General features: G+C 36.0%; 1 protein-coding gene across 3 annotated transcripts in view; it reads left to right on the top strand.

Annotated features, from left to right (window-relative positions):
* Col4a5 (collagen type IV alpha 5 chain) overlaps positions 1-24,246 on the top strand; it is a 203,964-nt gene that overhangs the window by 140,862 nt on the left and 38,856 nt on the right. For all 3 annotated transcript variants that reach the window (XM_006257313.3, XM_063280126.1, NM_001426996.1), the window contains exons 26-36: positions 1,031-1,123; positions 1,216-1,320; positions 2,494-2,591; positions 4,060-4,210; positions 11,360-11,473; positions 13,978-14,145; positions 15,113-15,202; positions 17,717-17,866; positions 20,505-20,603; positions 21,832-21,921; positions 22,646-22,785. In XM_006257313.3, coding sequence (XP_006257375.1) covers positions 1,031-1,123; positions 1,216-1,320; positions 2,494-2,591; positions 4,060-4,210; positions 11,360-11,473; positions 13,978-14,145; positions 15,113-15,202; positions 17,717-17,866; positions 20,505-20,603; positions 21,832-21,921; positions 22,646-22,785 — 1,298 coding nt within the window. The remainder of the gene's footprint in view (positions 1-1,030; positions 1,124-1,215; positions 1,321-2,493; positions 2,592-4,059; positions 4,211-11,359; positions 11,474-13,977; positions 14,146-15,112; positions 15,203-17,716; positions 17,867-20,504; positions 20,604-21,831; positions 21,922-22,645; positions 22,786-24,246) is intronic.

Raw genomic sequence — 24,246 nt, forward strand, 5'->3', positions numbered from 1 at the left:
GTTAACTTATTCCAGCCAATGTTGATAGTGTTATTTGTATTTTGTTCTTGTATACATGTTTCTGTAGCTGTATCTATGTAACTGGAAAGTGTTCATGCACATAACTGTTTTTATTAATATTTTTAAATTATAATAGAATTATAAAATTTTCTGCCTTCCTTCCTCCCTCCAACTCCTTCCATCTCCCTTGCTCTTTCAAATTTAGATCCCTTTTCTTGAAATGTTGTTTCATATGTGTGTGTTCCTATATGTACATTTCTAAACACACACACACACACACACACACACACACACACACACACACACACACACACACGTACCTGAATACATAAAAACAACCTGCTTGGCCTGTATAATCTTACCTTTATGTATATGTTTTGAGGGCCAAGCACATGTACCTTAATTTTAGAGAGAGGGTCCCTCACTGAACCTGGAGTTTGTCGTTATCACTAGGCTGACTAGCCAGTGTACTCCGAGGGTCTGCTTCCCTCCACATGCTCAGTATTTGGGTTATAGATGTGCGCTGCCATGGCTACAGTGTTATGGGTGGTAAGGATCTTACTACAGATTCTTAGTCAGCAGGCACTCTGTGGGGAGCTACCCTTCCATCCTAATTTATGTTCTGAGTCTCAAGGTAGTTGTTCCAGATAAAATTGAGAGAGATTTTCCTGTTTTTGTTTTTGTTTTTTTTTTTTTTTGTCTTGTACTATCCATGTTCTCTTGTGTTAGACGATAATGGCCCATATTGTACAAAGGCAGACCTCTCCCTTCCTTAAATCACTAATTTAAATACACTTATCTTCTGCAATTAGGGGCCACCGGCATAAAGCAGAGATATTTTATCAGCTTTCTGAATATCCTTTAATCTAGTCTGGCTGACATCTAAAATTAATAATCAAATCATCAATCATGGAAGTACCTAAAAGCATCATCTGCTTTTAATCTTTGAAATTTCTTGTATAGACAGAGTGGGATCGTTATCATTAGTCAAGTCTCTGATTCTCACTGAGACCAATTCATTTGTTTTCAGGTCCTAAAGGTGATCCAGGCCAGACCATCAGCCAGCCAGGAAAGCCTGGCTTGCCAGGGAATCCAGGCAGAGATGGTGAAGTGGGTCTTCCAGGTAGGCAAAGAATTCATTTTATTTCAAAACATCCTCATCACTGAACTTCTTCTTTTGGATGTTCCCCATTCTTACACTACTGTTTCCTGTAGGTGATCCTGGACTTCCAGGCCAACCAGGCCTACCAGGAATACCTGGTAGCAAAGGAGAACCAGGTATCCCTGGGATTGGGCCTCCAGGACCACCTGGTCCCAAAGGTATGTAGGGCAAGGTGTGGGGCAATGTAGAGTACCTGGTTAGTTAGATACTATTCTTTCGTAATATGAAACAAAGTAGCTGTAACTTTTTGTGTATACCATTTAAAAAATGTATATGAAAAGTCATATGGCAGCTGGAAAGATGGCTTAGTGACTAAGAGGACTAGGGTTTAATTCTTAGCATCTCCAGAGCAGCTCCTAATCACTCTTCACTCTCTAAGTCTGGTGGATTCAATGCCATCCTCTGGTTTCTTAGGATACTAGGCACACACATGATTCATGTATATAAACACAGACAAAACACCTATACACATAAAACTGAAATGATAAAAATAAATATTAAAGAAGAAAAGTCATTATATGAACCTTAATTTTGGAGCAGGGTCTCTCACTGAACCTGGAGTTCATTTTCTAAAACAGTCTAGTAATGAAACTATCTACAATTCAAAGAAGCAAAATTTATTTATGTGCTAAAGAAGATCATGGGAATTATTACATTTGTATTCATCCTTGTAGTCTTGGAGCTTAGAATAGTTCCTAGGAATGTTGCAAGAAGTACACAAATACGTGTTAACTTAATGGACTCTATGAATCAGAAAACAGATGTGCAATGTTTTATCCCAAGTAAAATACACCCTTGATTTATTGAAAAATTTAGGGTTTTTACTACAGTTCTGCTTTACTCCTCCCAGAAATTATTCTTATAAATGGCAGAGTTTCTGTCACCTTTGGGTGATGAAAATTCCTTACTTATATCAAATATTTTTTTATAAATGACAGATTTGATTTTCTATGTTAATGCTCATATACATAAGTTGAATCTAGCTCATCTGCAGAAGTACATGCTAGGCATTCTGCCACGTTCCATCACAATGTAAGCAGAAGGGAAGGCCTGTATTTATGTGTGGCATTGGTTCACAATATTTAATTCTGATGTATTCTATACTTCAGAAGAGCACATCTTCATCTACAGCCATTACTCTGTGGAAATGAAAGGATAAGGTGATGTAGAGAGTCACAGATGTCTATTAGGCTTGATTCTAAGTGGCCATACAGAATGCTCCTGTAATTTCCACGTGTCAGTGTATAAAGCATGATTAGGGAGATGAGGATGTGACTATCTTAAAGTTTATTCTTTCTGTGGGTTAAAAACAATGACTTGCTATTTTGCAGGTTTTCCAGGAATTCCTGGACCTCCAGGACCTCCTGGGGCCCCTGGAAGAATGGGCCCAGAAGGGCCTCCTGGGTTACCGGGCTTTCCAGGACCCAAGGTCTGAAAGTTATTTTTAAAGGATTTATTTATTTTTACTTTGTACGTGTATGAGTGATTTGTCTGCATGAGTATATAGGTGCACCATGGGTGCCTGGTGTGATGACTGTGGAGGTCAGAAGAGGGCCTCAGATGCCCTGGAACTGAGGTCACAGACAGTTGTTAACTACGGTGTGGGTGCTGGGAATCGAGCCTGAGTTCTCCACAAGAGCACTCAACTTCTGAGCTATCTCTCTAGCCCCAGTCTGGAACATTTTACCTTACCCCTTTCCATTTTTCCATCTTCTCTACTCTCCTTAGTCCCAGTTCCTATTCATCTTAGACATTACACCAAATCTTTATTATATTGATACATAGCATATTTTCATTTAAAAATAACAAATCCCAAACCATCTTTAATACGATAAGAGTTAATACTTAGATCCAAAAAGTTTCTGACCTTGTGTTAGACTGGTAGGTTTTTGGATTAGATGAAAGACCCCAGTGATCAGCTTGGCCTATGTTTATGTATATAAACAATAACTTATTTCATACTTACAGTACATGTGTGATGATTGGTAAAGTTGTGCTGGATATATCAAGCCCTTCCTGTATTCTTTCCTCTGTTCCAATTCCATTAAGGATACATAAATCAAATCCCTGCTACTTGGTAGTACTAATAAGTAACTTCCTTTATATTTCTTCTATTGTATCTTATTTAACCTCTAACACTTTTCAGTCAGCCTTCAGCAGAGTGCTGCAGTGTGTAATTATCCCAACCTTTCCTGTATCTTCTGTGCTTAAATGATTTAATCTCTCTGGGTTTCATTCTTATTACTTGTTTTTCTTGGGGAAAACATCTGATAGGCTTTCATGAGAAAAATATATCTCTGTTGGCCTGCTTTTATTTTATGATGAGCATTTTCAAATAAACACAGAAGCCAAAGAAATAATGTAATGAAATTTCACATATGCATTTGCCAGGTACAAAGTGACTAAGATTATAGTAACACTTCCTTGATCTTTTCCTGTTTTTTGGGAAGTCTCATTTAACCCAAATCTCAAAATTACAACATTTCACTTACAAATGCTTCAGCATTCAGATCTAACTAAATGGAAATTGTATACAGAAACCACAATGGCATTATAAGACTTAGTCATGTTAAAAATAATTACACGAATTATTTAATTCTCAGTCCACATTCACGTTTCCTCAAATGAGTAGAGTGTCATTTAATCCTTGGATTTTCAGTTAACTTTCATATTTTGAAAACAGTCCAACTCATTTACTTTGCTTTTACTAAATTCTATTTCTGATCCTTTCAGATATTTTCTCTAACATGCCCATTATTTTTAATTTAATTATCCTCTCCTTACTATGGAAGAGAAATATTGCTTTGTATTCAATGCTTTCGATTCTCTATAGTAAACTGTAAACACCAGGAAAGTCACGGGACTTTTCGTTGTGTTTTGTCATGTGTATGCTTAAGGGAGAGCCAGGATTTGGGTTACCTGGGCCACCTGGGCCACCAGGATTCCCAGGTTTCAAAGGAACACCTGGTCCAAAAGGTGATCGTGGTTTACCAGGACCTCCAGGTCCTCCAGGACACACTGGCTTGGATGGGCTACCTGGACCAAAAGGTAAGGAGGCTCTTGTTACTTTTCAATTTGTTTTAAACTTTTATTTATGTTGAAACCTTTGGAAAAGGTTATGGGTAATAAGCAAGCTAATTGGAAATTCCATGATGCCTGTCGGCCACTGTTTTAATTTTGTTCATATTCTACTAGTTTTTTTTTTCATTTGTCAAAACAGAGGATATAATTGTCTCTTGCCTTTTGATTTATTCATTTTGTATAATTTCATAATTTAAGAATTACTCCATATAATTTAAATTTAACCTAATTCAGTGGCCTCGTATTAAATTGCATGGGTATACTATCAGTGACTACATAATATCTGATTGCAAATAATGTCACACATGTAATTTAGATATGTGCAGGTACAATAGTAGACTAGAAGAGCAAAAATTAATTTTCTTAGTAAAAGGTAAGAGTATAGGGCTGGAGGGATGGCTCAGCGGTTAAGAGCACCCGACTAATCTTCCAGAGGTCCTGAGTTCAATTCCCAGCAACCACATGGTGGCTCACAACCATCTGTAAAGAGATCTGATGCCCTCTTCTGGTGTATCTGAAGACAGCTACAGTGTACTTATATATAATAAATGAATAAATCTTTAAAAAAAGGTAAGAGTATAAATAGTGTGAAATGTCTCTCTGTCTGAGCCATTGTACACTCCTAGCAACAATGAACAAAGAACTTGTTTCTTCCAACCCCTACCCAATAATGGATAAAACAAAACAAAACAAAAACACAAATATCTCCTGGCTTTTTCTAACCTGATGGAAATAAGTAGATTTTTCAGTAGACTTTAAAGCATTCCATTGTAAAGTTTTCAAATACACAGGAACAGTAAAAAGAACTGTACATCAAATGTCTATCGGCCTGCTGCTTAGGTCCTAATTATAAAATTTTGTCTCATTCAAAATTATTTTTAAATGAAATACTACAGATGTAATAGCTAGAGATAGAGTTGCACATCAGGGAACTTGCCTAGTATGTGAAAGGATCTGGATTCATTCCTCAACCCCAGAAATGGAAATGTTATATATAATACAGTGTAGAAAAGACAATACCATGCCTGCTATATACACCCACCACTGATGGTCTATAGTGAATGTTTTTTATACATATTTTCTCATATATCTGTCCATCTATACATCTCTATATATAATCATCAATTTCTTTTTGATGAATATCAAAACAAGTTGCAGACGTTGTGCTCATCTCCCTAAATATTCAGCAGGTATATAAAAGGTTTCTATGTGTTTTGTTTCTATAAAAAATCCATGGATGTATTGACAAACACAATCTAATATCATATATTCCAGGGCTGGGGATGCAGCTCATTGTATCTGCGTTTTCCTGCCTGGTACACACACCCACACCCACACACACACCCACACACACACACACACACACACACACACACACACACACACACACATCCAGAAACTGGCCTTATTCAAGGTTCCAATTAGTTTGTAACAACCATACCAATATTGTTATGAAGCTTTTTAGAACTAGTATTCTTTTGTCTGTCCTAGAAACCTTAAATATAGAATCATGCAATAAGGACATTCTTATGAAATATCTTTCACTGTGCATATTTTTAGAAAAAATATCATTGCTAGTTCTTATTTCTACTAAATTTTTGGAGATGCCATTGTTAGAATCTCTGGGTTTTGTCAAGTTCCTGAGTATTATGAAGAAGCTGTTAGAAGACTTCTGAGTCTTTTGGTGGATACATGTTTTGAGTATGCTTATACATGTAGCTAAGATTAGAACTGTGCTCATATGTGTGTGCTCACTTGTATAAGAGACTATTAGATCTTTCTCTAAAATGGTAGCCACATTAAAATTCACACTAGTATAATATTTTCAGTTAATCATGATTCTATCTGATATTAAAGTTTTACTTCTTTGTGGTAGTATCATAAATTACATATTCAATTTAATTTCTCTGATGATATAGGATGGCCAGCTTTTTACCTGCTCTTGTGGATTTTTTAGACAAACACTTGTAGTTTGAATTGATGGACTGTGCTGTGTCTTAAGTTGAAGGCGTTCTGAGTATACCCTGAATACTTGTCATTTTTTAGAGTAAACTCAGGAGTATTTTATTCCTGTGTTGGTTACCTATTTGAATTTCTATAGTGTTTTGTTACAAAGTTTTGGTTTATTGTTTTATTTATGTTTTCTATTATTTTAATTTTGTGTTTATCTAAGACATATGTACCTGCCAGGCACTGCCTAGACATTCAGACTTATAGTGTCATTAATCTCAAATACTTTGTATTTATATCACTTATTTAAAATAGAAGCCCAACAGTAGATTATTTGGCCATATCTATCACATCAATTACTGTATATGGATGGGTCCTTTCTGTGCTGCCAATCCTGTTTCCCTCATCTGTTTAACTATCCTTTAGTATCATGTTGTTTACATGGATATATATTTTTTCTTGTTAAAATTTTAAACTGTACTAAGTATTTTGCCTTTCTTCTCAACATAGTTCAAATGTACATGTCCCCTACTGTGAATTAACTATCATTTAAGAGACTCATTTTCCCTCTTTACCGTTGATATCATATCCCCATTTCTCTACTAATTTAACCATCTTGAACTTGATATCCTTAAATATAAAATGCAAAAGTTTTAACATAATTAGCTTGGCTAATTTTATTTCATTGTTCATTTTGCAAAGAATAGAATTCTCATGATAAATATTTTGGAGAATTGTCTAAATTAAATTTATATTCCCAAATCATGCTGAATTGATTTTCATTAAATCAATATATAGCTCAGCTTAATTTTAGCCAGAATGGGTTTTATTGTGAAAATCCCCAAAATAGTGTGAGACAACTTCTTAAGAGAATTCTTTTATTAATACCGATATATCTTTGACCACCTAATTTTGAATGGATGTAAATCACTCAAAGTTGTAGTGTTTCCCAACACTTTATCTTTCTCAGCTCATGAGAAAAATTACAAATCAAATATTCTGAATGATAATCTACTGATAGTCTTTTTAAGAAAGATACCTACTAAGTGTTTTGAAACATAATTTTATGAAAAAAAATGAAATGGGAGCCTATTTGAAACATGAACATTTTTTACCATTGTATCTGTTTGATATTTTGAAGGAATTTTAGAATTTCTATATTTTTCCTAGTAGAGTTTGGAATGTTTTGCTTGATTGGCAATGTCAGGGCGGGAAGGCAGGAAGAGTTAGGTGGATGGGTGGGGGAGCACCCTCATAGAAGAAGGGATGGCATAGAGGGCTTATGGACAGGAAACTGGGAAAGGGGATAACGTTTGAAATGTAAATAAAAATATCCAATAAAAGAAAGAAAAGTTTTTCCAAACAACAGTAACACATCAAATATTACAATATATAAAAAGAAACTCTAGCATGACCTTCATGACCATCACGATCTTCAGAATGCAAGCTGCTTTGATGTCTGAAAGGTATTCAGCATAATTTGCTATTTGGACAGTCCAAACAATTACATCTATGCTATTACCTGAAATATTGCTAAAATTATTTGATAAAATTCAGCATGCATTTCTAAAAAAATTCTTTTAGAAAATTACAAACTGAAGAAACCCTGTTAGCCAGCCTCTAGACTCAGCCTATGGTGGGTTGAGGCAGATGGATTGCATCAAGTTCAAGGAAGACTTGATTTTAGGCCACTCAGAAGAGCAGTGGGAAGCTCTGTTTCAGAAAAAAAAATTGTCATCAACATTGAGATACCAAAGGTCCTTTTTTTATGATATAGTCCTTTATGATAAGCCTTATATAATTTATAAAAAGCTTAATCCAGTATGGTTGATTGTGAATTACTGATGCTTTTCTCCAAAAATAGGATACAACAAAGAGTTGTTTCCTAAAAAAAAATTCATTATTATACTGAAAATATTTAGCTATTGTATAAGACAAATAAAAGCATACAGATTGGAAAGGAAGAAATGATCTATTTGTACATGATATGACTTTAAATTTAGAAAACCATCTTACATAAAACCTTTGGAACAGAAAGTCAATTTTGTAATATGAGTATTAGGGCCACTATATAAAACAAAATGAAGTTTTACAAATTAGAATTAGACAAAAAGTATTATTTAAAATAGCAGCAAATATCATAATGTTCTGATATATATATATGACATAACAATTTAAATATATGTTATATACATATATGTATATATAACAATAAGTGCAGTATTTATATGGTAATAAATTGCTACAAAAATAACACTGACATAAGCCAAATATAAAAAAGATAAAATGATATATTATGCCAGTGTACTGGCAGGCCCAATTTTCTTAAGATAGCAAGTCTGCCCAAATTAATGTATAGACTAGTCGTACCATTAAGGAAAACAAAGCAGAAGTTTGTAATTATCCAAACATTTATGTGGAAAAGTGAACACCTCACAGTAGCCAAAACAAATTAAGAATGTCCTATGTTAGAGAGTTCAAAGAATTTGATTTGAAAACTTGATACAGTCTTAAAGTGACTAATATTTCTTATAATATATGACTTGCTGATACATGGGTCTAGAAATAAAATTGTCTTTGATTTGTGTGTGTGTGTGTGTGTGTGTGTGTGTGTGTGTGTGTGTGTGTGTGTGTGTAGTGCTGAAGATAAAAACAAAGTGCTCTTGTATCCTAAGCATACACTGAGGTAAATTCTATCTTCACAAAAATGTTTTTCGCAAATTAAAATTTCAATAGAAAAAGAAACGTCTAACAAATACTGCAAAAACTATTGTATATGTACACAAGAAACAAGCAAATGAAACATATGTGCCTCCATTTCTACAAATTTTAATGGAACTGTAAAAAATGATTAAAGAATAAAATTATAAAAAGAAATTTAAAAAAATTTTCACCTCATAAACAGAGTAAACACCAGTGTATATTCAAATTTAGTTTTAAGTGAAAGCACAGAACAAAACTCTTTATGATCATAATCTAGACAGAAACTGTTGGATAAGACACTAAAAAAAATAATGAAATGGAAAACTGCTAATTTGGGCTTCATTAAAATAAAATATTTTCACATCATATATCTAACAAGGTATTTGCAAGCATAATACTTATAAATCCTTAAAATTCAACAGTAAGAAACCATTTACAAAATTTAAAAGTACAGTTGAAAATATTGGCAACAATTTAAACGTATTTATATTTCACCCCCGAAATCATTCAAATGGTAAGCAAATGCATGTAAGGATCTTTAAGTACAGTCATCTGAAAAATGTAGATTTAAGCAGCAATGAGATAGGTACATAACTGTAAGAAATTTCTTCTCCAGAACAAGAAGTATTGCTACCAAGTATATATAACTGAGTTTTGCACACAGCTAGTTAAAATCCAAAATCCCTTTAATCTTTAGCACAGGACCAAAAACTTCATTCCACTTTGAAAATGTTGTGCCAGTATATTAGAAAGTAAAACACAGTCTTACTCTCTGAAACAACAAACTCACTTCTAAGTATTTATTAAAGAAAACTATGAAGCTCTGTGTAAAACAATCTGTGTAAGTGTCTGTTCAAGAAGCTTTATTCATAATCAACAAGAATTGAAAACAGCCCAAATGTCTATCAAACAATGAAGATTAACACAATGTAATGTACCTATACAATGAAATATTCGATCTGTGGTGTTAGGAATCAAGTCCAAGACCTCATGCATGCTAAACATACATTCTAAGTGCTGACATAAATCTTAGCCCAACATGTATCTTTCAAAAATGTACACAGTCAATTTCAGTAGGAAGATAAATCTTTTCAACAAACAGTGCTAAAACAATTGGATATCTGTATACACAACATGCATAAATGAATCTCAAATGTGTCGTATTAAGTGAAAAAAAGACATATTCAAGAAGCTACATACTGCGTAATTGCATTTGTGACATTCTGGAAATGGAAAACCTGTAAGAAATAAAGTAGACAGTAGCTGCAAGAAAATTGGGATGTGGAGAAGCAGCCCAACAACTGATCACTGGTTCTTTTGAGGATTACCGAAATGGTTCTTAATCTGGATTTAGTGGCAGTTACACAACTGTATACATTTCTTAGAACTCATCCCAGTGTAAAGAAAGAACAGGTCTTTAAAAATACAATGCTTTCATTAGTTTCTTTTATAGAAATTCTTACATACTATGTAGTTTTCTTCCTCTTACCTATAATGCCCTCAGGATCTATCCTTCACCTCTCCATGCCTCCTCATTTTACATCATCTTAAAAAGTAACCCACTAGGTCCAATGTGTGCATCTCACATCAGAACAAAAACAACATACCACCTTAAAGAAAACTGACCTTCCCTCCTAAAAGCCATCAACAGTCAAATGTTCCTCTACTAGGAATGGAGACTCATGAGCTCCTCTCCTCCCTGAGCAAGACCATATATTGGTTTGAGCATGTGCAGGTGACTGCAACTACTGTTGAGTCCTTTAATGCAGCTGCCCTGTCATATCCAGAAGACACTGATTTTCTCTGGACAGTCCTGACTTCTGACTCTTACATTCACTCCCATCCCTCTTCTTCAATGATCCCTAACCAAATTTTAATACATGTAATCATTTTGAAAAGTGTGAATGAGAGGAAATTCAGAGAGTGAAGTTTCAAATGTCAAAATATTGAAGGCAAGACGAGAGAATCTTGAGCATATTTTCAGTCATAATCCCAAATTAATAATTAAAAAGATGTTGAAATTTATCTGCTTAAAGTACAAGTGACTAAAAACTACATTTTTATAACCAAAGAGTTACTCAGTTTGAAGTAGGCTATAATCTTGTTGCTGTTTTGAGAAGGTAAGACAAGTATTGTCATTTGGCCCTGTGTTAAATAAGGATTCGACTGGGAATGGGATTTTTGCATGGGGTACTTACTTGTCCTTTTCTTCCTGGATAAACTAGTTTTATTACCTCTTGTTCTACTGTGTTTGGTTGATAACCCCGGTAGGCCTGCTCTTTTCTGAAGGGAAACAGGAGCAGTGGATCTGGGTGAAAGAGATGATACTAGAGGAGAGTAGGGGGAGTGGGGGGAGTGGAGGGAGGCAAAACTGCTGTTGGGGATGCATTGTATGAGAGAAGAATAAAGGAAAAGGAAAAAATTACTGGTATTTTAATAGGTAAACTGTGCTTTTTTAAAAAGGTGATGCTGGACCAAATGGACAACCTGGCCCAATAGGGCCACCAGGGCTGCCAGGAATTGGTCTTCAGGGACCACCAGGACCACCAGGGACTCCAGGGCCAATAGGCCAACCTGGTAAGATTTCAGTAAATGTGCCTCTTATAGGACCTGCAGTGTATATGAATGTCTACCTGTAATGGGATTAAAGAGGTAATCCATGTATGTATATAATTTTATCAAATTGTGAATTATAGGTCACAGCATCAGAGATAATTTAATACTTGATGATTTCCCCTTCTGTTCATCTAAAAATCCATCTATTCTAATAATAAAATTTGATAATTGCAGTTACCATTACCGTATAATCATTGAACAATAGAGTTTTAAAAAGGCAGACCTCAAACTGTTAGTGCTTATTGTTTCAGACCAGAGTAGTTGTAATGCAGCAACATACAGGACTTGTCTGTAGAACTTATGTAAGTTATTAACACATGAAAACCATTGTCAGGGTTCCACAAGAATGTTCTATAGAGAAACACCATAGGCATTTTACTTCCTCTTATTTCAAAGGAATAAATTTGATTTCCTCTTTTCACTTCTATACTGGAAAAAAAACTTTGTAACTGAGCACACTAAGATGCTCTTTTTTTCAGTTAGATAGTTGAAAAGGTTTTGTAAACATGTAGCTAGTGGTTTTGCCTCCATAGATAAAGAATCATATGGCTGGTCTATATTTGTAAGAGAGTCTGTGCTAATTGTGGATTCTGAGTAAATTAACATAATCTATTTACTCAGGTATACTAAGGGACATTGTCGGCCCTGCAACATTCGTTTTGTTAATTCGTATGAACACATCAGAAAGTTGACCACAATTCAGACACCCATATATTGAACACATTGTACTTTGATCTTAAGTGACACCAGGTATGGAGTTGGTTATTGCATTAAGAGTTCCAAAACTGTGATTAACAATATAAAACACCCAGGCTTATGGACAGGAAACCAGAAAAGGGGATAACATTTGAAATGTAAGTAAAGAAATGTATCTAATAAAAATGATTATATACCACAAAAAACCACCCATAATGATTATTTTTTTTATTCATGTACTATCTTAAACCTCGATTTGATGGCACATTGTACTTTTTATGGCCCCTGGTATGTTGTTACTGATTGAAACATAAGAAAACTTGAACTCATGTTTTGAACAAGGTTGTTTCATCATTCATGAAATAAAAGAACAAAACAAAACAAGAAACAATTCTGCCCAACCTGTATAGCAGTGGAATTTTGAAGAAAGAAGTATTTTTAATTTGACTATTACAGACTTAAACTGGTTTTACACAAAGAAAAATGAAAAAATTTTATCCCTTCTTTTTTATTTTGTTGTTTCTTTTAGTGTGAAAAAGTACATGGCTCTGTGGAGGCATTTTGAATTCTTACATCACAGTTGCATGAAAATTTAAAACACTGTTAACAGGCATCTGAATAAAATATAAAATTGTAATATTTACTACAATACTTAAACTATAGCTAATACCTGGTGATTATTTTGTGAAAATTTCTCCTACTCTATTTCTATACTGCTTTCTTCCACCCCATCAGCATATGCCTGTGTATTGATCATAAAGGCTGCATAGTATCAGAACAGTTTCAGTTATTAACTTCAGATTCACATTCATGCATTTGCCTGAATTTTTGTTGCCATAGACTTTAATATCAATCACACTCAGAGGTTAACAAAAATAGAATGAAAAATTATTCAATGAACTCTCAACATATAAATTTATTTTTGAGATAAATGTTATCATCGCCAAAGTAAAATACTAATTTAGCACATTTTAGTCTATCTTGTTTCTTACATAGAGGAGTGATCAGCAAGAACACTGCTAATATCTTGCTAAGCCTGAGTTATAATGCATGACAGAAACTGCCAGCTTATATAATATACTTGTTTTCTTTTGCAACAGAAAATGTAATACCAAATAATAACATTAAGTATAAAATTTAAAATAAAACTTAAAACAAGATAATACAACAGAAAACTTAATACAAAAGGGTAAGAACTGATTGTATCTATTATTAAAACAACATGTAAAGACAAAGCCCAGATCAAACCAAAACAAATTGACTTATTCAAAGGGGCCAACACTGATAACTGGTACTGTAATGGAACAGTGAAAATCCAGCTGTGGTCAGTGGGCCAATGACAAAGCATACTGTTTAACAATCTACAATGAGGTAACATGGAGAGTGTGCATTCGAAAATGTAACAAATTCAATGATTTAAAACTATGATCCTATTTATTGAAAAGTATCAGAAAACTGGGCTCCTTTTTCATGGTTTGGGTTAAAAATGTACTTAATTAAAAAGTTAGTCAAAAATTCACTGGACATTTTTCAAAAATTGTTTTTTTACCAAAACAACTTGAGGAAATATCTCTTCAAGAAATATGATTTAAAATGTTAAAGCTGGATTCTCATTAATCATTTTTACACGTACAAGGGCTAAAGTTTCTGTAATGTACTCTTCCAAGTTTATCACATACAGATCATGTAATTTCTTCGCTAGAAAAATTACCAGATCGATCATGTGCAGACTACATCAATACTTATAATATTAATATTTTGTCAACTAGGCTTACATGGAATACCAGGAGAGAAGGGAGATCCAGGACCTCCTGGGCTTGATGTTCCAGGACTCCCTGGAGAGAGAGGTAGTCCAGGGCTCCCTGGAGCCCCTGGTCTTATAGGACCTCCAGGATCACCTGGTATCCCTGGAAGAGCAGGTGTCCCTGGATTTCCAGGTAATGTTTAATAATCTGTCTGACTATGGATCAATTAAACTAATATTAATATGACTGACAAATAATTTTCTATTGCATTTTATGAATTGATACTATCTATTAAGGAAGAGTGTTAAGGGTATGAGTGTTAGAAACTCCATTGGTGTTTTCACTATAATTTTTAACCATGTGACAATACCAGTTATATATTACTATATAACAAATGATCCAAAATATGATGGTTTAATGTAACTTTTCAAACATTTTGCTTAAGATTCTTTGGGTCAGAAATCAAAAGGTGCTTTTAACAGATTTATTTCTATAATTCATATGACTCCAGTGAGCATGATAAGAGTTGAAGAATCCAACTCTATGGTGACACTCTCCTGACACTTGGGCATTCTTTAGCTCATGTGACATCTAATGATTCATAATGCTTCTTCTCATCTGTTTATCATCCTTCCATTGCAAGCGGCTTCCCAAAGAAAGAATTTCACGGTTAAAATCACTGGCTATTCTTTCAGAGGACTGTGGTTGGATTCCCAGCTCTCACAAGGCAGCTCCCAACTGTCTGTAATTCCAGTCCCAGGGGATAAAGTGCCCTCTTCCGGCCTCTGGGAGTATACATGCACATGGCGCACCGCCCAGACCTACTCAGCCAAAATACACATACACATAAAATAAAGATAAAAATGTGCTTTCTGGGGGTGGGCAGAGTGGGGGAGAAGGGAAGGAAGGAGGGAAAGAGAGATGGGGGGCAGAGTTAGTTTCAGGGCACCTTGGTTAGTGAATTTTCTTATGTAGCCTTGGGAGTGAGTAACTATGAGTTTTGTTCAGGAATGAGGGCTAAGCTTACAGAAATAAAGGGTAAAATCTCACTGTGCTTTCCTTTCATTCCTAAATAATTTCCCGATTGATACCTTTACAAGTCCATCTTATCTTTCCAAAGTCCAAAACCATGAAATTTAGTACCTGATATTTTCCAAAGGTGTCAAAGGCGAAATGGGTATGATGGGACCTCCAGGCCCACCGGGACCTTTGGGTACTCCTGGCAGGAGTGGTGCTCCTGGTCTTAAAGGTAAGGACTGGAATTTACTGACAGATATGTGTAACAAAAAATCTAAACATTGTAATTCTTTCAATACAGGTTTTGGTTTTTCTGTTTTAAAACTAACAGTGCTGCATCTGTCTGTCTCAGTCAGCTGCTGGTACGGCTTCTCAGGGGACATCAGGCTCTTGTCTACGAGAACATCTTAACATCAGTAATAATGTCAGGCCTTGCTGCCCACTCCCATGAGATGGATTCCAAGTTGGGCCAGTCACTGAACCACCTTTCCTCCAGACTCTTCTCATTTTTTGTGCCTGCAGTTCTTTTAGACAGGAACAATTTTGGGTCAGAAGTTTTGACTGTGGGATGGCAACCTCATCCTTCCACTTGATGGCCTGTCTATCTACTGGAGGTGAACTCTGATTCTGTTCACCTATCTACTGGAGATGGATTCTTCTCCACTGTCCAGCATTTTGGCTAAGGTCACCCCCATAGAGTCTAGAGAGTGTCTCACCTCCGGGTTTCTGGGACTTTCTAGAGGATCCCCCCTCCCACACCCACCTCCCATGTTGCTATTTCCATTCATTCCCTTGACCCTCTGGGCTTCCCTCCTGTCCTCCCTGCCATACTTGATCCTGTTCTCCTTTTCTCCTCCACTGTCCCACCCAGGCCCCTCCTTCCCTATGCCTCCTGTGATTTATTTCCTCCCCCTTTCTAAGTGGGATTGAAGTATCCTCACTTGGGCATTTCTGCTTGTTACACTTCTTAGGTCTGTGGGTTGGATCCTAGGTATTTTGTACTTTGGGCTAACATCCACTTATCAGTAAGTACATATCATGCATGTCCTTTTGGGTCTGAGTTTCCTCCAGCAGCATATTTTCTAGTTCTATCTGTTTGCTGCAAAATTCTTGATGTCTTTGTTTTAATAGCTGAATTGTATCCCATTGTGTAAATGAACCATGTTTTCTGTATCCATTCTTCAGTTGAGGGACACCTGGGTTGTTTCCAGCTTCTAGCTATTACAAATTCCCATCAAAATTCCAACACAATTTTTCACAGACAAGGAAAGAGCAATTCTCAACTTCATATGGAAAAACAAAACAAAACAAAAAAAAACCCAGGATAGCCAAGATAATTCTCAAAAATAAAGGAACTTCTTGGGGAATCACCATCCCTGACCATAAGCTGTACTACAGAGTAATAGTGATTAAAAAATAAAACCTGCATGGTATTAGTACAGAGACACACAGTTGATCAATGGAATGGAATGGAAGACCTAAAAATAAACCCATACACCTATGGACACTTGATCTTTGACAGGGAGACAAAAACAAAAATCATACAGTGGAACAAAGAAAGCATCTTTCATAAAAGGTGTTGGTCTAACTGGTAGTCTGTATGTAGAAAACTTGAAAATAAATCTGTATGTATCACCCTGTACAAAGCTCAAGTTCAAGTGGATCAAGGACCTCCACATAAAACCAGATACACTGAATGTAATAGAAGAGAAAGTGGGGAAGAGCCAAAACTCATTGGCCCAAGGTGACATTTCCTGAACAGAACACCAATGGCTCAGGCTCTAAGATTAACAATTGATAAATGGGACCACATGAAACTTAAAGATAAAAGACAGTCAATAGGACAAACCAGCAACCTACAGATTTTTTGGGAAAAAAATCTTCACTAACCCTACATTCCACAGAGAACTGACTAATATCCAAAATATATAAACAACTCAAAGTTAACCTCCAAAATCAAATAACCCAATTAAAAATGGGGTACAGAGCTAAACAGAGAATTGACAACAGAAGAATCTTGAATGGCTGAGAAGCACTTAAAGAAATGTTCAAAGTCCTTAGTCATAGAGAAATTCCACCTCACACCAATGAGAATGGCTAAGATCAAAAACTCAGGTGACAGCACATGCTGACAAGGATGCGGAGAAAGAGGAACACTCCTCCGTTAGTGTTGGGATTGTCAACTGGTACAACCATGATAGAAATCAATCTGGTGGTTCCTCAGAAAATTGGAAATATTTCTACCTGAAGACCCAGCTATACCACTCTAGGGCATATATCCAAGATGTCCCACCATACCACAAGGACAAGTGCTCCGCCATGTTTATAGTAGTCTCATTTGTAATACCAGAAGTTGAAAATGTCTTCTTTTTCAGTTTGATGATATACTAATTTGAATACTTGAAAGACTGTAAATGTTTAGCCCATAATTTGAGAATCAAACTTCAGGCTTTCCTTATTGTAAGCCTGTAACCACAGTCCAGAAAGGAGAGAGATTAATTACCTGCATTTATCAACATGGATGCACTCAAGTAATTTATTGGCAGACATTAAGTTATATACATTTTTTTGCCTATTTCAAATTGCTTTATTTCTATAGAACCTTTAGAGTTATGGGTCACAGACACATGTCATTATTTTTATATACATGTTTTGAGTGCTTAGTTTACCTAAGTTATGAGACATGTGATAATTTTATATTCATTAATTATGGATGAACAAATTTGATGTTCGTTGTTGATTTTAGGTGATGACGGCATGCAAGGTCAGCCAGGTCTCCCTGGCCCTGTAGGAGAAAAGGGTGGTAAGGGAGAACCTGGCCTTCCAGGTCCTCCTGGACCAATGCGTCCAGATTTCCTGGGATCAAAAGGAGAAAAGGGTGATCCTGGCTTACCAGGTAAGTGAATGGATATATTCACATATGTATTTTTGAATATCTTAGGTTTCAGTTTTTTAGGTTTTTTTGTTAGTTGTCCTACAGGCGAACAAACACAGTCATATGGATACTAGCAAACACTCTTACAGTAATACACACCTAGTTCCTGAAGTTTGATTTTACACATATTTATTCATGTATATATGTATTTATGTTTGGTGTGTGTGTTTGTGTGCATGTATGTGTCTGTGCACACGTGTGTGTGTGTGTGTGCGTGCGTGCGTGTGTGTGTGTAGAAGTCAAAAAACAACTTTCAGAAGTTGATTTTCTCCATTCACATTGTGAATTCCAGGGATTGAACATTGGGCTTTTCAAAAAGCACCTTTACCTACTGACTCATCTTCCCTTGCCCCTAACAGTTTATTTTTAATTACCAGAGAGTAACTTGGAGCTACTGGATTCAACAAGTCAATTAGATACGTAACATGTTGGTATTGAATATTTTCATTTGATTCATGATGTTCCTTGTTGACATTTCTGTTTGAATATGTTCTTTGTCATTTACCTGTCATGAGCTATGGGATTTTTAGGCACATCTGGGGAGCTGGGGAGTAGTCTCAGTGAATTGTTTGTCATGCAAGCAGGAAAGTGGAAATTGGAATCCCAGAAACCAGATAAAAGCAACACAGGCATCTGCCTATAATCTTAACACATTTGAGTCAGAGACAGATGAGCAAACTCTGGGAGATTTTTGAGTTCAGTGAGAGACTCGTCCTCAATAAACAAAGGTGTGGACAATCTATGAAGACATCCAAGTTCAACTTTTGGCCTCTGTGTGTACCTGCATGTGCCAACAAACATATGAACATGTATATACAGACATAGATAAATACATATATAAGTAAATACATTCATAAATAATATAGACTTAAAGAAGACTTCAGGTTTCCAGAAGTACCACAGAAGCATAGAAAGAGAAAATGGTATATAGCCACAATAATTTGAGAACAGCAAATTTGGTATTTATGAAATGTGGTGGTTCTTTTTCCTTTTTTTTTCGCCTAGAAACCAAATGATGCTGAATAGTATCATGTTGTATACAAGTTTTAAATTGTAAAAATATTGTAAAAAAAACATGGTTCATCAAAACCCATAGATAGATAGATAGATAGATAGATAGATAGATAGATAGATAGATAGATAGATATAGGTATAGATAGATAGATAGATAGATAGATAGATAGATATAGGTAGATAGAGAGATAGATAGATAGATAGATAGATAGATAGATAGATAGATAGATAGATAGATAGATATCTCTATAAAAACGAAAGGTACTATTTGAGAAAGCACTTGCTACTATTTTGTGTTCTATCAATGTTGTCAGTTGTAAATATATGTGTCTAGTGCATATGTGTAAATATTTTATGAGTTTCTCATGGGCATGATTTAATGGAAATTTTCCTTAAAATAATTTTGTATGTTAAAGTTTTTCTCAAAGTACTGAAAGAGGTAAAATTTAGGATCACAAGAATGAAATGTCTTTCTTGTTATCTCTTCTTTTAAAACCCAGATTCTGATTGATTGTTTGATTGATGTGTATACATATGAATATGCTACAATACCCATGTGAATTACCAGTTCCTGGGACTATTATCTTTTATCTGTTAACCAGGCTTTGCAAATTATAGGAGAGTAAAATATACTTGACTTCTACTGTAGGGTTATTAATGATAAAACACTTTGAGACAGGGACAAAGAGAAAATTGACTTTATTTGGCTGATCTGAATTCCTTGGTGGAATACAGTAAAAATGGAGAAACTAATAGTTCAAAGTATATCAAATTACCATCAATTTGGCCACTGTTATTGTTGATACAGGAAAGCAGGGCCAGACATTGAACATTATTTTGTCGTTGTTCTTGTTTGAAGTGCGTGGGATCAAATCAGATGATAGGCTAGTTTTCACCCCATCACTCTCGAGGGCCATCTTAATAATCCACGATCCATATCTGTATTATGGTAGAGGCAAAGAAGCTGCAGCTAACAGTGCCAATTCTAAGAGAGTTTGTTACATTATCCCCAAAATGTAGCACACACCCTGGCGAGCATCCTTATCCTCCCAAGTGCTATGTCTCGGATGGTTTCTACCCATAACATTTTATCTTCCCTAGACATCATCTTGAAGTTGATGTCTGTTGCATCTTTTAGTGATCTTTTCATTTTTCCTATGAACTTTATCTTTATCTTCATGATTTGGAAATCAATTGAACTGTCAGAAAAAGAACTTGTCACAGAGCACAAAATTAGGGAAATGTTTAAGTTCAGCAGTCTCCCAACACACACTCTTCCACAAACACATACACACACATATACACACATGTACACACACACACATACACACTCACTCACACAGGCACACACATGCATAGACACACTCACTCATGCATACACACACACACAGGCACACACATACATAGACACACTCATACTCACACAAAGAGAGACAGAGATGGAGAGATAGACACACACAGAGAGGACACCAGTGTCTCCTTTTTACTTAAGTACAGTTCAACCGTTAAGCAGATTTTTTGGCAAATCCATTTAATTTATTAGTAAGAATCAGCCTAACTTGAATTTTATGTTTATCTTTGGAAGGTATTCCTGGACTTTCCGGACCAAAAGGCTACCAGGGATTACCTGGAGACCCAGGGCAACCTGGGCTGAGTGGACAGCCGGGATCACCAGGACTACCAGGTATGTAAAATACACCACTGTGACTTTAGATGACTGACAGAGATCCCTGAGGAAGTATTTGTGTCTTTATACATCCAGTTTAGTGATAATTTGGAACTATTCATGCTAATTGCAGCTAGGCTTGACAAAATTGTTGACATTTGACCCAAGTTTTAACAGATAAGTTACATATGACATTCTATTTTGCGTATTCAGGTTCATATTTTGCTCACAACATAATATATTTAGAACCCTGATTCAAGTAAGGTGCTGTATTTTATTTCAACTTCTCTAACATATAAATACAATTATACGGTAAGAAGCCTGAATAATTCACCTGTTCCAGTTGTTTTTGATTATTTGTTGACATCAGACAAGTCCATTATTTTGCAATATAAAACAGATTATTGCAATTTTAATTCTTAAAAATTTCAAGGATAAAAGTTTCACAGCCCTCCTAGTAGTATGTTACAGCCCAAATGCTCTTACAGTGAACAGGTATTTTTATCCTTGCTTTTATCTTACTTCTCATAAAATGTTCAGCTGTTTTATCTTAATCTAACCCCAAGGAAGTAAAAAACAGCTGGTTTTTATCCTTTTAGAAGAGCCCTGAAGGCCAACTCTTTGCCATCTTATTCATACCACATTGTCTTGATGGAGTCAGAAAGATGGATTCACTCCTGGTTTCTGTGCAACATCTTCTGCATTCTTTACCTAAAGCTGGAAGTCACTGTGAAATACATGAACAAAAATACATGTATGCTAGCACTGGTAATCACATAGCTCATCCCAAGCACCCGTGATGTTCCAAGTGGAGTCCTCAAACACATCCAGATCAATCTAGCACCTTTCCATCGACCCAGGAGACCTTATCTCTCTCTCAGGCCTATCATAATGGGGTGCTGTCATGACGCAAACCTGAAGTTTTATTATACATTCTTATATTGGATTTATCTGGGAGAACAGAAAGTGGGTAGTTAGACATGTGCTACAAACAGAACATCAAATGCATGGAATCAGTTTAGAAGAACAAAGGTGTTCAATAAAATTGCCTTTATTTTTATGAGGTTGAATTTAAAGATCTGTATTAGCATAATTATATTCTAGTACGATACTAAAGAGACTTCTGGAGGACTCCTTGCCCATTTCGCACTGACTTATGTCTATAGACTATAATACAATGAAATTAATTTTTCCAATTCCATGATGCCACTTCTTTGCTTTAATTTTATCCACATTACTTTTCTAGGTCCCAAAGGTACTCCTGGTCTCCCTGGTCCACCAGGACTTACCGGACCTCCTGGACCTAAAGGAAACATTGGCGACATGGGTTTTCCTGGTAAGTGATGAAAAAGTTGCAGGCATTTAGTCCTATTAATATTCACCATTTCCCCCAGCCTTTGAGACAGCATCTCATGTAGCACAGACTAGCATTGAACTTGCTATATAGCTAGTCCTCTGGTATCTATCCCACAAATACTGGGACTGGAAATGCTTGATCCCATGCCATGTTTATAATGTATGGAGGATTGAACCTACAGCTTTATTCATACAAGGCAAGCACCCTGCCAACTGACCTATGACCCAACTTCCTTCCCCCACCTCTTTTTTTTTCCCCGGGGCTGGGGACCGAAACCCAGGGCCTTGCGCTTCCTAGGCAAGGGCTCTACCACTGAGCCAAATCCCCAGCCCCCCCCCCACTCTTTTTATCAGAAGAGATGTTAAGAATAAGGTCTGGATATGTAGTTAAGTGATAGTATATATGATCCCTGAGCATTGGTAGAATCAGAGTAAGACACTCTATAAAATACCTAATGTATACATCATAACTACAAAAATAGTTATGAGTAATAAAAGACAGAATTTTAAGAAATTAAAAACTTAGCACTCGCAAAGTTTACTTAGGAATAGGTTGTTCCATAAGCCTATGTGAGAGGCTCATTATACATACTCAGTTTGCAGAATTTTTTTCCAAAGATAGTTTTGCTAGGCCACATTCATCTTAGGTTTGACATGAGTAAAGACTCTCCTATTAAATATTATACATTTCATATTTTCAACAGGCCCTCAAGGTGTAGATGGGCCTCCTGGACCTCCTGGAGGTCCTGGACAACCTGGCTCTCCCGGGTTGCCTGGCCAGAAAGGAAGTAAAGGAGAACCTGGAGTTTCAGGCATTGGTCTCCCTGGTCTTCCTGGTCCAAAGGTAATCAATCCTATTCTCATGAGAAGGTGCAGCTTTACTTGAACTGTGCTCATTTCTAATTCTTCAGTAAACAAACTCCAGGATGATAAGGCTTGTTCTGAGCAAAGGTTCTGTTCCTTCCCTTTTCTCAATAAATAATCTCTTCTTGAGCAGTAAAAGATAATATTAAAAGCATCATCTTAAATACAGGGCTGTGTTTTTTCTATGTCCATCCCCTTTCCCATACATGTATGAAATCATGCGTGGTACTAATTGGCCTGGCCAAGCAGCTTTGCAGGATTATTTATCAGTTTTCCCTGTTGACATAATGCTGCCTCAGTTGGAAGAACTAAATACACAGAAAACCTGAAGCACTCATTTTACACTCTCTCCTCCTTATTTTGCTAAAGTGTCAGTGTTGATTAGCATGTTCAAAACTTCATTTAAGCAAGATGATTAAAGTCCAGCAATCTCTGGCACAATAGAGTACGTATGATCAACAGTATTGCTCGTGTTAAAATGTTCAAATTAATATTACATGTGTGCTATGTAGATTTTGTTTGGTTGGTTTGTTTTGCTTTTGGTATGTTTTTGATATGCATTCTCACTTTGTAACTCAGACTGGCCTGGAACGTACTATGTAGCCCAGGCTGGTCTTGAATTCTCTCTTCTAGCATTTTAAAGCACTGTTAGTACAAAACAAATGGGGGCAGGGGGCATGCACACACACACCCACACCCACACACACAAACAGTCACACAGTCATGCACTCACTCATGCACATGCACACACAAGAGAGGGAGTGAGAAAGAAAATACTGGCAGTAACTCCACTTGGATAATATCATGATTACATGCTTGCATCCAGACTCGTAAGTATGTATGCATTTAATATGTACAAATTTCCGTACCTAACGTTTATTTAAATAATCTATATCAACTGATTTTTCTTGGATTTTCTTTTATATTTTGGTTGATACATTCCACTTATATACATTTATAAGAAAATAGTAAATAAAACATGATAATGTTCTGATTTGAGTATACATTGGATAGACAGTTCCCGTCATCTTTTATTGTTTGAGAATTTCATGTATGCATTTTTAATCAAATCAGCTTCATTGTTTCTTTCCATTATCTCCCACCAATTTCTTGTTATTAAAAAAGTGAGCTTATCTGTGCATGGGTGAAGGACCATATACTGGATAGAGCGTGGGCAACCTCTCAGGGGCTGCTTTGTTGAAGAAAGCTGGCTGTTCCTCTCCCAGCATCCATGAATCACCACTAACTCCTTAGCAAGGGGCGGGGCTTCATGTCCACGCCCCACAACACACGTACACTCTCTGCTGGGCTTTTTCTCTGGCTCTACTTTACACGAGTATTGCACATGCTGTCATAACTGCTAAAGATCATGTGGACAACTGTCCTACTGTGTCCAGAAAACAGTGTTAAATTCCTGGTTCTTTTAAACTATGTTTTAGAA

Source organism: Rattus norvegicus, chromosome X (genome assembly GCF_036323735.1).
Source record: "Rattus norvegicus strain BN/NHsdMcwi chromosome X, GRCr8, whole genome shotgun sequence".
Classification (NCBI taxonomy): domain Eukaryota; kingdom Metazoa; phylum Chordata; class Mammalia; order Rodentia; family Muridae; genus Rattus; species Rattus norvegicus.